The 12016-nt window shown below is 42.8% G+C and overlaps 2 protein-coding genes across 9 annotated transcripts in view; one reads left to right on the forward strand and one right to left on the reverse strand.

Annotated features, from left to right (window-relative positions):
• Positions 1 to 7145, reverse strand: part of ATM (ATM serine/threonine kinase) — a 129762-nt gene extending 122617 nt beyond the window's left edge. For 2 of the 8 annotated variants that reach the window (XM_078432711.2, XM_078432706.2), the window contains exons 1-5: positions 6925 to 7129; positions 6480 to 6626; positions 4861 to 4970; positions 881 to 976; positions 686 to 798 (exon numbers count right to left, since the gene is read on the reverse strand). In XM_078432711.2, the coding sequence (XP_078288837.2) occupies positions 686 to 798; positions 881 to 952 (185 nt within the window). In that variant the 5' untranslated portion in view covers positions 953 to 976; positions 4861 to 4970; positions 6480 to 6626; positions 6925 to 7129. Of the gene's footprint in view, positions 1 to 685; positions 799 to 880; positions 977 to 4860; positions 4971 to 6442; positions 6627 to 6920 lie in introns of all 8 variants that reach the window. The other 6 variants (XM_078432707.2, XM_078432708.2, XM_078432712.2 and 3 more) reach the window with 6 other exon arrangements.
• A 20-nt stretch (positions 7146 to 7165) lies between these two features.
• The window catches only part of NPAT (nuclear protein, coactivator of histone transcription), a 51792-nt gene continuing 46941 nt past the window's right edge, over positions 7166 to 12016 (forward strand). Inside the window, exon 1 of the mRNA XM_078432715.2 lies at positions 7166 to 7595. Coding sequence (XP_078288841.2) covers positions 7559 to 7595 — 37 coding nt within the window. The 5' untranslated portion in view covers positions 7166 to 7558. The remainder of the gene's footprint in view (positions 7596 to 12016) is intronic.

The following is a 12016-nucleotide window of genomic DNA, read 5'->3' on the forward strand; positions in this document are numbered from 1 at the left end:
ACAGTGCGAAGCCTGCTTGGAATTCTCTCCCTCTCCCTTTCTCTCTGTCCCTCACCCTCCTGCATGCTCTCTCTCTTTCTCTCAAAATAAATAAACAAGCTTTAAAAGATGCAAAAATAATAAAGTACTTTTTATAACTTAATTTTTTTCTCGAATTAGAAATTAAGACTTTTGAACTAACTAGTATGAAAGGAATTTTCTCTAATCTTTTCTTTCATTTATTTATTTATTTATTTATTTATTTATTTATTTTCTAGAGAGAGAAAGCACCAAGTAGGAAATAGCAAAGAAAGAGGATTTTGCCAAAGTCAAAAATCAACTAAATCTGCATAGCGCAGAGCCTGACATGGGGCTCGAATTCATGAAGTGTGAGATCATGACCTGAGCTGAAACCGAGAAACAGACGCTCGACATGCTGAGCCACCCAGGCACCCCAGAATTTTCTCTAATCTTGAGTGAGATATGTCTAAGACCTTTTATTGATCAAATGACTTAAAAAATGTAACTTTTTCTACATGAACATCCTTTAAAACTTATGTTTCAGATGAATGTTAAGCACCAATTTTATATACGAAGCACAATTGTATATAGGGAGCAAAGTAACACCTACATACACAAAAATACCACAACAAATAAAAATGAAAGCAAAAACTAAAGACGCTAAAATGAAATTAGAATGGAATACCTAAAAACAGCATCCCAATTCAAGTATTTCCCTTGTTTGGAATCTGAATGCCGATCTAAGTGTTGAACAGTTTCAGGATCCCGGATAAGGCGCTTAAATTTCTCAACTTCTTTCTGAAAATGAAGAAGAACATGGTAATGGGTTGCCAATCACACACCTGCTACAAGGAAATATAAAATTTCAGGAATTTACTACCCTTCGTTCTGTAGCTCTATCGTGTTCCAATTGACGACAGCAAATAAGCAGATCGTTAAGTGCTAGACTCATGGTTCAGAATTTCAGAAAACGTCACTGTAAAAAATACATACATGCAAAATTACTTTAGACCTTCGGATTGTGGTATTAATACATAGGCAGGTCAAACTACACAACTAGAGATATACCGTGCTCAAACATACAGTGGTTTTTCTTAACGTTTCCATGTTCAACTGAGATTTTCTTAAAATATATCAAAACAAAGCTTCAAACATGTAAATTTGTGTGCAGCAGTGGGATAAAAATAGAAAACATGTAATTTATTGTTCTGAGAACTTTTTTTTTTTTTTTAATTTTTTTGTTAATGGTTTTATTTATGTTTGAGAGACAGAGACAGAGCGTGAGCAGGGGAGGGGCAGAGAGAGGGAGACATAGAATCCGAAGCAGGATTCAGGATCTGAGCTGTCAGCACAGAAGCCAACATGGGGCTCGAACTCAGGAACTGCGAGATCATGACCTGAGCTGAAGTCAGACACTTAGCCAACTGAGCCACCCAGGCGTCCCTGAGACCTTTTCTAGGAGACATACTTCTATTTTTTTTTTTCAATATATGAAATTTATTGTCAGATTGGTTTCCATACAACACCCAGTGCTCATCCCAAAAGGTGCCCTCAACAATACCCATCACCCACCCTCCCCTCCCTCCCACCCCCCATCAACCCTCAGTTTGTTGTTTTAAGAGTCTCTTATGCTTTAGCTCTCTCCCACTCTAACCTCTTTTTTTTTTTTTCCTTCCCCTCCCCCATGGGTTTCTGTTAAGTTTCTCAGGATCCACATAAGAGTGAAAACATATGATATCTGTCTTTCTCTGTATGGCTTATTTCACTTAACATCACACTCTCCAGTTCCATCCACGTTGCTACAAAAGGCCATATTTTGTTCTTTCTTGTTGCCACGTAGTACTCCATTGTGTATATAAACCACAATTTCTTTATCCATTCACCAGTTGATGGACATTTAGGCTCTTTCCATCATTTGGCTATTGTTGAGAGTGCTGCTATGAACACTGGGGTACAAGTGCCTCTATGCATCAGTACTCCTGCATCCCTTGGGTAAATTCCTAGCAGTGCTATTGCTGGGTCATAGGGTAGGTCTATTTTTAATTTTCTGAGGAACCTCCACACTGTTTTCCAGAGTGGCTGCACCAATTTGCATTCCCACCAACAGTGCAAGAGGATTCCCGTTTCTCCACATCCTCGCCAGCATCTATAGTCTCCTGATTTGTTAATTTTGGCCACTCTGACTGGCGTGAGGTGATATCTGAGTGTGGTTTTGATTTGTATTTCCCTGATGAGGAGCGATGTTGAGCATCTTTTCATGTGCCTGTTGGCCATCCAGATGTCTTCTTTAGAGAAGTGTCTATTCATGTTTTCTGCCCATTTCTTCACTGGGTTATTTGTTTTTTGGGTGTGGAGTTTGGTGAGCTCTTTATAGATTTTGGATACTAGCCCTTTGTCCGATATGTCATTTGCAAATATTTTTTCCCATTCTGTTGGTTGCCTTTTAGTTTTGTTGGTTGTTTCCTTTGCTGTGCAGAAGCTTTTTATCTTCATAAGGTCCCAGTAGTTCATTTTTGCTTTTAATTCCCTTGCCTTTGGGGATGTGTCAAGTAAGAGATTGCTACGGCTGAGGTCAGAGAGGTCTTTTCCTGCTTTCTCCTCTAGGGTTTTGATGGTTTCCTGTCTCACATTCAGGTCCTTTATCCATTTTGAGTTTATTTTTGTGAATGGTGTCAGAAAGTGGTCTAGTTTCAACCTTCTGCATGTTGCTGTCCAGTTCTCCCAGCACCATTTGTTAAAGAGACTTTTTTCCATTGGATGTTCCTTCCTGCTTTGTCAAAGATGAGTTGGCCATACGTTTGTGGGTCTAGTTCTGGGGTTTCTATTCTATTCCATTGGTCTGTGTATCTGTTTTTGCGCCAATACCATGCTGTCTTGATGATGACAGCTTTGTAGTAGAGGCTAAAGTCTGGGATTGTGATGCCTCCTGCTTTGGTCTTCTTCTTCAAAATTACTTTGGCTCTTCGGGGCCTTTTGCGGTTCTATATGAATTTTAGGATTCCTTGTTCTAGTTTCGAGAAGAATGCTGGTGCAATTTTGATTGGGATTGCATTGAATGTGTAGATAGCTTTGGGTAGTATTGACATTTTGACAATATTTATTCTTCCAATCCATGAGCACGGAATGTTTTTCCATTTCTTTATATCTTCTTCAATTTCCTTCATAAGCGTTCTATAGTTTTCAGCATACAGATTTTTTACATCTTTGGTTAGATTTATCCCTAGGTATTTTATGCTTCTTGGTGCAATTGTGAATGGGATCAGTTTCTTTATTTGTCTTTCTGTTGCTTCATTATTAGAGTATAAGAATGCAACTGATTTCTGTACATTGACTTTGTATCCTGCAACTTTGCTAAATTCATGTATCAGTTCTAGCAGACTTTTGGTGGAGTCTATCGGATTTTCCATGTATATGATATTTCTATTAAAACGTAAAAGATAAACAGAAGACAGACAGGTCAAGAACAAGGAAAAGGGCACCCAAGGATTTAACACTTTAACAGCAGCACCCTTTCTTATATGTAGCGATGTGTCATTTGTTGAGCCAAAAGTTTAATTTGCTGTGCTCTGGAATTGATAGCTAGGAGGTTATCAGAGCTGGCAAACCTTGCCTAGCACTTAAGTCTCAACTGGCTTGATGGTTCTCACTTAAAAAAAAAAATTGTTTTTAACGTTTATTTATTTTTGAGAGAGAGACAGAGCATGAGTGGGGTTGGGGCAGAGATAGAGGGAGACACATAATCTCAAGTAGGCTCCAGGCTCTGAGCTGTCAGCACAAAGCCTGATGTGGGGCTTGAACTCACAGACAGTGAGATCGTGACCTGAGCTGAAGTCATATGCTTAGCTGTGCTGACAGCTCAGAGTCTGGAGCTTGATTTGGATTCTGTGTCTCCCTCTCTCTCTGCCCCTCCCCTGCTCATGCTCTGTCTCTGTCTCTCAAAAATAAATAAATGTTAAAAAAATTAAAAAAAAAAATACTACAGAGATATCCCTTGCAAAAGTCAAAAATCAACTACATCTTACTGGGCTTGAATGCCATTGCTGTAGCTCTCCTCTTAGGTTTTTGAACATAATCAAGCCTACCTCTGATGACCTTTAAAAGAACTCATATAAGAAAAGCATTTCGTGTCATTAATTTTGAGTCACTTTACAAAGAAGCTTCATCTTTGTTAGACTATAAATATTTACAAAGAAAATATGTACCTTTTTTTGTGTATTACCTATCTCAAGAGGCAAGGGGGGGGGGTGTCCTTTACCCATGCATTCACATAAATTCTACTCATTCTTTAAAGATCAAGTATGTTTCCCTGCTGCTATTTCACTCACAGGATCTTAAAACCGGAACTGAGAGAACACGTCCAATCTTCGTACAAAGAAATCTCTCCTACAAAATTATTTCAACACTCTTTTAACATCCAGTGAAGGCACACTACCTAATGAGCCTACCTATTGCACTGGTAGAAAAGTCTAAGTCACTTCTTCATTTTTATTCATTGGTTGTTCTGACTCTTATCCCTAGTACAACCTCCTCTACACTGCTGTGGATTACAGGTTGTTATTTACTTGACAGTCTTATTTGTTTGGTCGTAAACTTCTCGGGGAAAACAACTATTATTTTCATGTTCATGCTATTTTCATTTCCATTCCTCACAATTTTATCTAGGACTCTTCCCCCTTCTTACTCACTCTTAGCTTAAAACCCTCTTGGAGTGAGTCAATATGGAAAACAAAACTGGGATTGTAACCAATGAAAACACCTTAGCAATATCCAAAGAACCATAAACGTAGGCACATTTATTTCTAGATATACTAAACGTGTTGTTTGTAATGTAAAAAAAAAAAAAATCACATGTTTACTGACCACGTGACACTTCCAGGAAGATGTAGCCCTCAAATTTTCTTTTTTAAAGCTGTGATTTTTCTGCTGGCTTCCTTCTATTTTTCTCTCTTCCGTTTCCCAAAAATGGATTACTTTCAAGAAAACACAACAGTCCAATCAGGAAATGCTCAATCACTGATACATGCAACATTTACTGAGCAACAACTGTGTTCGAGGTACTATGTTACGGGTAAGAGACACAAATCCTACCCTTGTGGAGTCAGAAGTGGTGAGGGAGAGTGACGACAAACGAGTACACTGAAAAATAAATGTATAATTCCAAACTGATATATGACTCAAAGGAAACACAATATACAAGAACAATGGAGAAGATCACTTTTGAAAAGGAGCCAGGGAACACATCCCAGCAGAGGTTACAACAAAGCCAAGATCTGAACGGGTGCCAATCAATGAAACAGCTAGAGGGCCAACATTGCAGCAGAGACTAGTATCACCAAAAGGTCTTAAAATGGAAAAGTGCATGGTATGTTGGAGGAAGTGAAAGAAAACCAAAGAACTACAAAGCAGTCAGCTACAGCAAAAGAGTCAACAGATCAGGTAGAATTTGATTAATACATTCATCCAGAACTATCTACATTCCACTACCAACATGCAGTTAAACAATACACATTTCCTAAGCAACAGCCTCTGAAATGGCAAATCCAATGTCCCTTTTTAGATCTCCACCAAGTTGGTCCCTTTACAGAATTTGACAATGATACCTACACCCCATCTTCCCGCATACAATTCTGCCCTTGGCATGCCATTCTTTCCCGGTGTAATAGTGTGGGCTCTGTACTTAGATTATACTGGTTCAAATCCTCGTCCTGCCATTTACAAACTGTATAAGCCTGAGCAAGATAGCTATTTCCTCTAACGTCAGTTCTGTCAACGATAAAATAAAAAACAATACCAAAGGTATTGTAAGGGTGCCTACTTCAAAGGTTTTGTAAGGGTGCACGAGCGTGTTTAACACAGCGCCTGGAACACAGCAAATGCCCAACCATTGCTAGCAATTATCATTATTCCCTTTGTTTCCTTAATCTTTTTTGCTGGTTCTTCTTCCACCCACACCTGCAAGAGGATCTTTGTGTCCTTACTTCTCAACCTATGCTCTCCCAGGGTTGTCTTATCCATCCCTAAGACCCCACCATGCTGAAAATGCCCACATCTTTCAATCCACGCCAGACCTCACTCTTGAGCTTCAGAAACCTTCCACACTTTATGCCTTTACATGCATTTCCCCTTGTCTGCAAGGCCCCTACCATACCCCTCCGGGTTCAGTGGCCACTGAACAATTGGAGGTCTTACCACACAACCTCATTTGCTCAGATTATCCCCCTGAGCTCTAAGGGTCCTTTTACTTCCTGTGCCCAGCGGGGCACACGGGTGGCTCGGTCCTTTGAGCATGGGGCTCTCGATTTCTTTTTAGGTCATGATCCCAGGGTCGTTCGATCCAGCCCAGCGCTGAGCTTGGAGCCAGCCTGGGATCCTCACTGTCCCTCCCTCTGCCACTCTTTAAAACAAAACAAAACAAAAAAAAAAGCCTAAAACTTCTCGGTACCCTGCAAGAACAACAGCGAACGCTCTTGAGTGCTCACCACAGGCCAGAATAATCACAAGGGAGACTGTACAGCGCGGTTGCAGATGTCAGCCAGAATTCCAGCTCCAGCAAAAGTAATTCCACACTCCGCGCTCCAACGCACGCCAATCTAGTTTAAACCTCAACAGATGCTCGTAGATCACATCTAATAAAGAAGAGGGGGGGCATGATTAGTCAAGTCATTTAGTTACAGCTGGTCCATACGGGGACAGAGAAAGGGGACGCGCAGGACTCAACGCGGCATTTGGCAGAAGAGTCCCGGCTATTAACTCCGCTAAGTCCGCTACGGGATCGCAGAGAGAGCGGGAGAAAGTGCAGCGCGGAATAATACGCCTCTAGAGAGCAGCAGGGTACACCGGCCATCAGGGGGCTGGCCCAAAATGGCTTGGACGCCCCTCAAGTACCCCCACGCAGAAGCCGCTGCCTGCTCGCCGCAAACCTACCGCTGCACTCGAACGGCCAGAGTGCAATTTCCCAAAGCGGAGGCAGCGGCTGCAGCCTAAATCCCGCTCCACTCGCCTTTCCCCGCGTCCACAGCGGCTCCAGCCGAGTAGACACACACTATTCCCGCTTCCGGTTCAAACGCGGCGTGCCCGCACAGCCTGGGTGTCCGGAGGAAGAAGTCAGAGTGACCCAGAAGCGGGCACGGTCTGCCCATGCGCGACGACCCCCGCACACTCTCCGCCTCCTGCCCTCGCTCCCCTCAAAACATTCGGCTCGTCTGAGCGAACGCGCCTGCGCGTCGCCCGCCAATGGCATGCGAACTTGAGCTCTCCGCTCGCCCTCCGACTTGGGCTCCGGCGCCTGCATCCCACCTCCTCGCCGCCTTCAGCCCCACCCCTCCTAACGCGAGGACGGAAGTGACGACAGTTCCGACGGGAACGGAGGCGGGTTTCATTTCGGCGCCTTTCTTTCTCCGGCGGAAGCGATTGGCGGACGTGGGGCGAAAGAGGCGGGCCAAATTGCCGCGGGTTCGGTGCCGCCACTGGAACCGGGAGATGCGGCGCAGGAGCTGTCGGTGTGTGGGCTTTCACCTGAGTCTCGTCTCCTATTGCGGTTCCTGCTGCGGCTTCGGTCATGCTGTTACCTTCGGACATTGCGCGGCTGGTTCTGGGTGAGTGCAGGCGCGGGAGGGACAGTTATTGGGCCAGGCAGAGCAGGACGGAACGACCTTTGGGGCCAGAGGTTCTCCCGGGGCGGGGAGGCTCTGGGGCTTTGCCTCCGCGTTTGCAAGTTCTGACCGGCGGCCGTTCTCCCCCAGCCGGGCTCTCGGACCGCTTAAGCCTCTTTGTGTGGATGCTGCGCTCCCCGGAGGCTGCGTGGCGAGGGGAGGGCCCAGGAGAAGCCCGGGCGGAACACCTGAGGCCCGGATTCGGAGGGGGAGCCGGGCCTGCAAGCTTCGTTGGGACCCCTGCAAGGAGCCTTGTGGACGAGACGGACGGACCCACGTTCTAATTAGGAAAAATGAGGACGTCCCTGAGCCACCCGGTCGTGCAGAAAGACCTTCCCGACGCCCTATTCGTCCCTCGCCCTTAGAACTACGAATGTGGGGCGAACGGGGGTGATCTTGCCTCCCCATCCCTCACCCTCCCTCCCCGCAGTTAGTCGTCCGGCACCGAGGTCTGAAATGCCAGCTGCATGTTCTAAAACAGGACGGGCGAGCAATTTCGCAGAGGAAATGCCTTCCAGTTGAACGTTTTCTAGCTCTGATGGTTAGTGTTTTCCTCCATTTGAGGACGGTCGGTTCAGCGGGCCTGTTGTCAGGGCGTATTGTTTCTGTGGGAAACGGGTTTTGTTGTTGTTTGTTCCCAAAAGAATGGAGAGGGTCGTGCTGCTGAGCACCAGATCTGTAGGAAGCTCAAACCCTCAGATCCCGAGCCAGTGGTTTGCAGACCTCATACGCGACACCCCTGAAAGTAAATGGTAAACATCTGTGATGAAATTTCCCGTCGTGTCCACAGTAGTTGCTACTGTTACCTTATTGTTAGAAAATCCCATTAGTCTTACTTTTTTAAATACTCAGCCCTGCCCAGAAAAACAGGCCTTCGTGCACGAGGCTTTTGATGAGCACATTTTGCAGGAAACAGGAGAGACTAACGGTTCCACAGCCCGTTTTTGGAGAAACTAGTGACATAAGCTTAAACTAGTATTTTTGCTAATGTTTGGTTACTGTTTTGTCCTCTTTATGAGAACTTATCAGTAGTTAGCCTCCATCTCTATCTGTGAAAAAAGCTGGCTATCTTGTAATTGTTAGTTACATTTATGAGGTTTATGGTAAACCTCATAACCTAAAGTAGACTTTCACAGTGTTGAAGATAATATTGACATACTTTGTTTTTTCTTGAAGGTGTATCATTTGGTTATGAATTTTTGAGTTTTGGCAATTTGGTTAATCCACCGGATTTTATGTAACTATAGAAGTCCTTAACAGGGTTTCTCACCTTGTTCGCTATTGACTTTTGGCACCAGATAATTATTTATTATGGGGAGCTGTCCTGTGCATTGTGAGATGTTTAGATACCTGGCATGTATGGATAGATGCCAGTAAGACCTCAGTCCCACCCCCCACCCACTTATGACATTTTAACACATGTCTCTAAATATTGCCAGTATGTTCCCTGGAGGGCAAAATCACCCCCAGCTAAAAACAACCGGTCTTAAAGCAATATGATTTTCTAACTGGAATAATTCACACCTACTTGTGTTCTCCACAAGCCATCTGCTCTGCTTGACTTCCTAGTTTTTTTAATGGATAAAAACTCCAAATTAATTGTTTCTTTTCCTAAAATTCTTTGTCATTCACATTCCATTTTAATTGCCACCAATCCTACTTAATATGCCCGCCCCCCATGCCTTCTTTTGGACTTCTTTCATGGCTTCTCAAATAGTCTTGCTATTGTTATTTACTATTGAACAAGTCTGCCTAAAGCATTCACATTACACCTCCTATTCTAAAAGTTGAAAAACGTATGCACTTACCAAAATTTAAAGTTGTGCAAAAGAGTATAGTGTAATACAAAAGAAAAGAAAGTCTCCCCACCCACACCATTCGTAGTCTTCTCACTTAGTATTATGTATCTTGAAGTTATGTTAGCACCTGGTGATCCATAATTACAAAGCATAGAAGCCTAAAATAGTAATAGTTTCATTATTTCCTTATGATTCTTCTTTCAGTACAAAGCACCTTTTTCAGCAGCTCCCTTTTTGTTGGTTCCTTTTATTCATAATGTTCTTTAAGCAAATCTTTGCTTAGTATCGGACACTGTGCTAAATGCTAAGAATAGACAAGTTCTTCCTTTAGAGTTCACATAATTAGGGTTGTGTTTTTTTTCTTTTACCCTTACGCGTGTACCCCTCCTGCCCCCCAAATACTTTTCCTAGACCCCACCTGATGTTCCATCTAATGCCGTATTTACTTATGTTTGTGAAATGTACATAATATAAATATATACAACACTTGAGCCATTTTTAAGTGTGGCATTGAGTACATTTACATTGTTCTGTAACCATCACCATCATCGACCTGTAGTTTTTCATATTCCCAAACTGAAAGTTGCCTTTTTGTCCTTGGTATTTTTGATCAGAGATTAATAAGACCAGCTTCGAGGGTTCTTGGAAGCCCCCCCAAAACTGTCTGTAAAGATTTATGTACAGTTGGGCATTTTTATGGGTATAGGATCCAGAACTGTTTTCGGATTTCTCAATAGGTTTGTTCCTTTCTATATGATTCAGAGTCCGTTCAGGAAAACTTAAAACCAATGTGAGTATTTAAAGGGAAGGGATTTAATGAGAGAATTGGTTACACTGGTGATAGAAGAACTAAGACAAGCAGCTTATGTGAACAGACTCAGAGTAGCCTCAGCAGGAAGCCACTATGATAATCAGGAGGACAAGGAGAGATGAAGCAATCCAGAGGCTGGGTTCTCTCTGGGGAAGATGGAAGGTAGACTTGTCTGGTGAGGGAGCAGTTGTCACAGAGGATATTCTGCCAAGGTAAAGAAGTGAGAGAAAACAATATGGCTTCTTCCAGTTGCCCTCCAGTCCCCCACCAGTGCTTCGCATTGTTTGGATGCAGCTAGAAGCCAGCTGACCTGGAGCCTAGGAAACATTGTCTGCGTGGGGTCAGGTTTCCTATCTTTCGCAGCAGAGAAAGAGGAAGAAGAGATTGAAAGCAAACAGAACCAGAATTGACACACTCCTGGAAGGTCAAGAGCCACTGATCCTATTCACCTGTATGTAGCTAAAACATTATAAATACTTGATAAATATTTACAGACGTGCAACTGTGATCATAACAGTCCTTTTTGCCTACTGACGTCATTTACCCATGTTTTCTGTTTTTATTCAGATTGTGTTTATTCATATTATTTATTCATAATATGTCATTGCTGACATTTACAGCTTTTTATGATCCTTACTCATTCTGTCTTTTCAGTTGTATCTCCAGCTGTTCTCTTCCATATACGTTGTGCTTCCTCCAAACTGGGCATGTTCTCCATACATGCTTTTCATAAGCTTTGTTGGGGATTCCCCAACCATCCTTTGAGACTCAACATCTTCTTTGTGATAGTCATAATTTTCCCCAAGTCTAGTAATACTTTCTCTAGCCCCATCCCCTCAGGAAGTAACTCCTATTGTGTTACTACCTTTTCTTTGTATTACAGTTACTTGCATATATATCTTTTGGGTCCTTTTAGATAACTTCTTTATAGACAGAAACTTTTGTTATTTGTGAATCTATTTACATCAGTAAGTTAAGTCTTCCCAAGAATCACTTTTTTTTTAATTTTTTTTTATTAGTTTTCTTTATTTTTGAGAGGGAGAGAGAGACAGCGCGTGAGTCGGGAGGGGCAGAGAGAGAGGGAGGCACAGAATCCGAAGCAGGCTCTAGGCTCTGAGCTGTCAGCACAGAGCCCAATGTGGGACCTGAATCCACGGACCATAAGATCATGACCTGAGCTGAAGTCGGATGCTCAACCGACTGAGCCACCCAGGTGCCCCAGAATTACTTACATATTTAAAATATCATTAATCATTAAATAATTGGATAATTTCTGGGAAAGTATTATATGTCGGAGATTGGGGCACCTGGGTGGTTCAGTCAGTTAAGCTCAGGTTGGGCTCAGGTCACGATCTCATGGTTGGTGAGTTCGAGCCCGGTGACGGGCTCTGTCTGACAGCTCAGAGCCAGGAGCCTGCTTTAGATTCTGTGTTTCCCTCTCTGCCCCTCCCCTGCTTGCATTCTGTCTCTCCTGTCAGAAATAAAACAGTTTTTAAAAAAAATGTGAAGGAGTTATTTTCAAGTCGGGGTTTTGTGATCTCTTGCTTTCTTCATGAGGCACCTCTCTTTCTTTCTCCATAAATAGAATGAAAGAAGATTGACTCTTGCCATGAGTCTAAAATTTTAATACTCTAGGTATAATTAGGATTTTATCTTTCCTTCTCTTTTCTAGTTATATTTCCCCTTTGGTCTATTTTGTTACTCATTACTCCCTCCACTGAAAAGCAGGCTGAAGACAGTATTATATTAAGAAA

The sequence above is a fragment of the Panthera onca genome, chromosome D1 (assembly GCF_046562875.1).
Source record: "Panthera onca isolate mPanOnc1 chromosome D1, mPanOnc1 haplotype 2, whole genome shotgun sequence".
In the NCBI taxonomy this organism is placed as follows: domain Eukaryota; kingdom Metazoa; phylum Chordata; class Mammalia; order Carnivora; family Felidae; genus Panthera; species Panthera onca.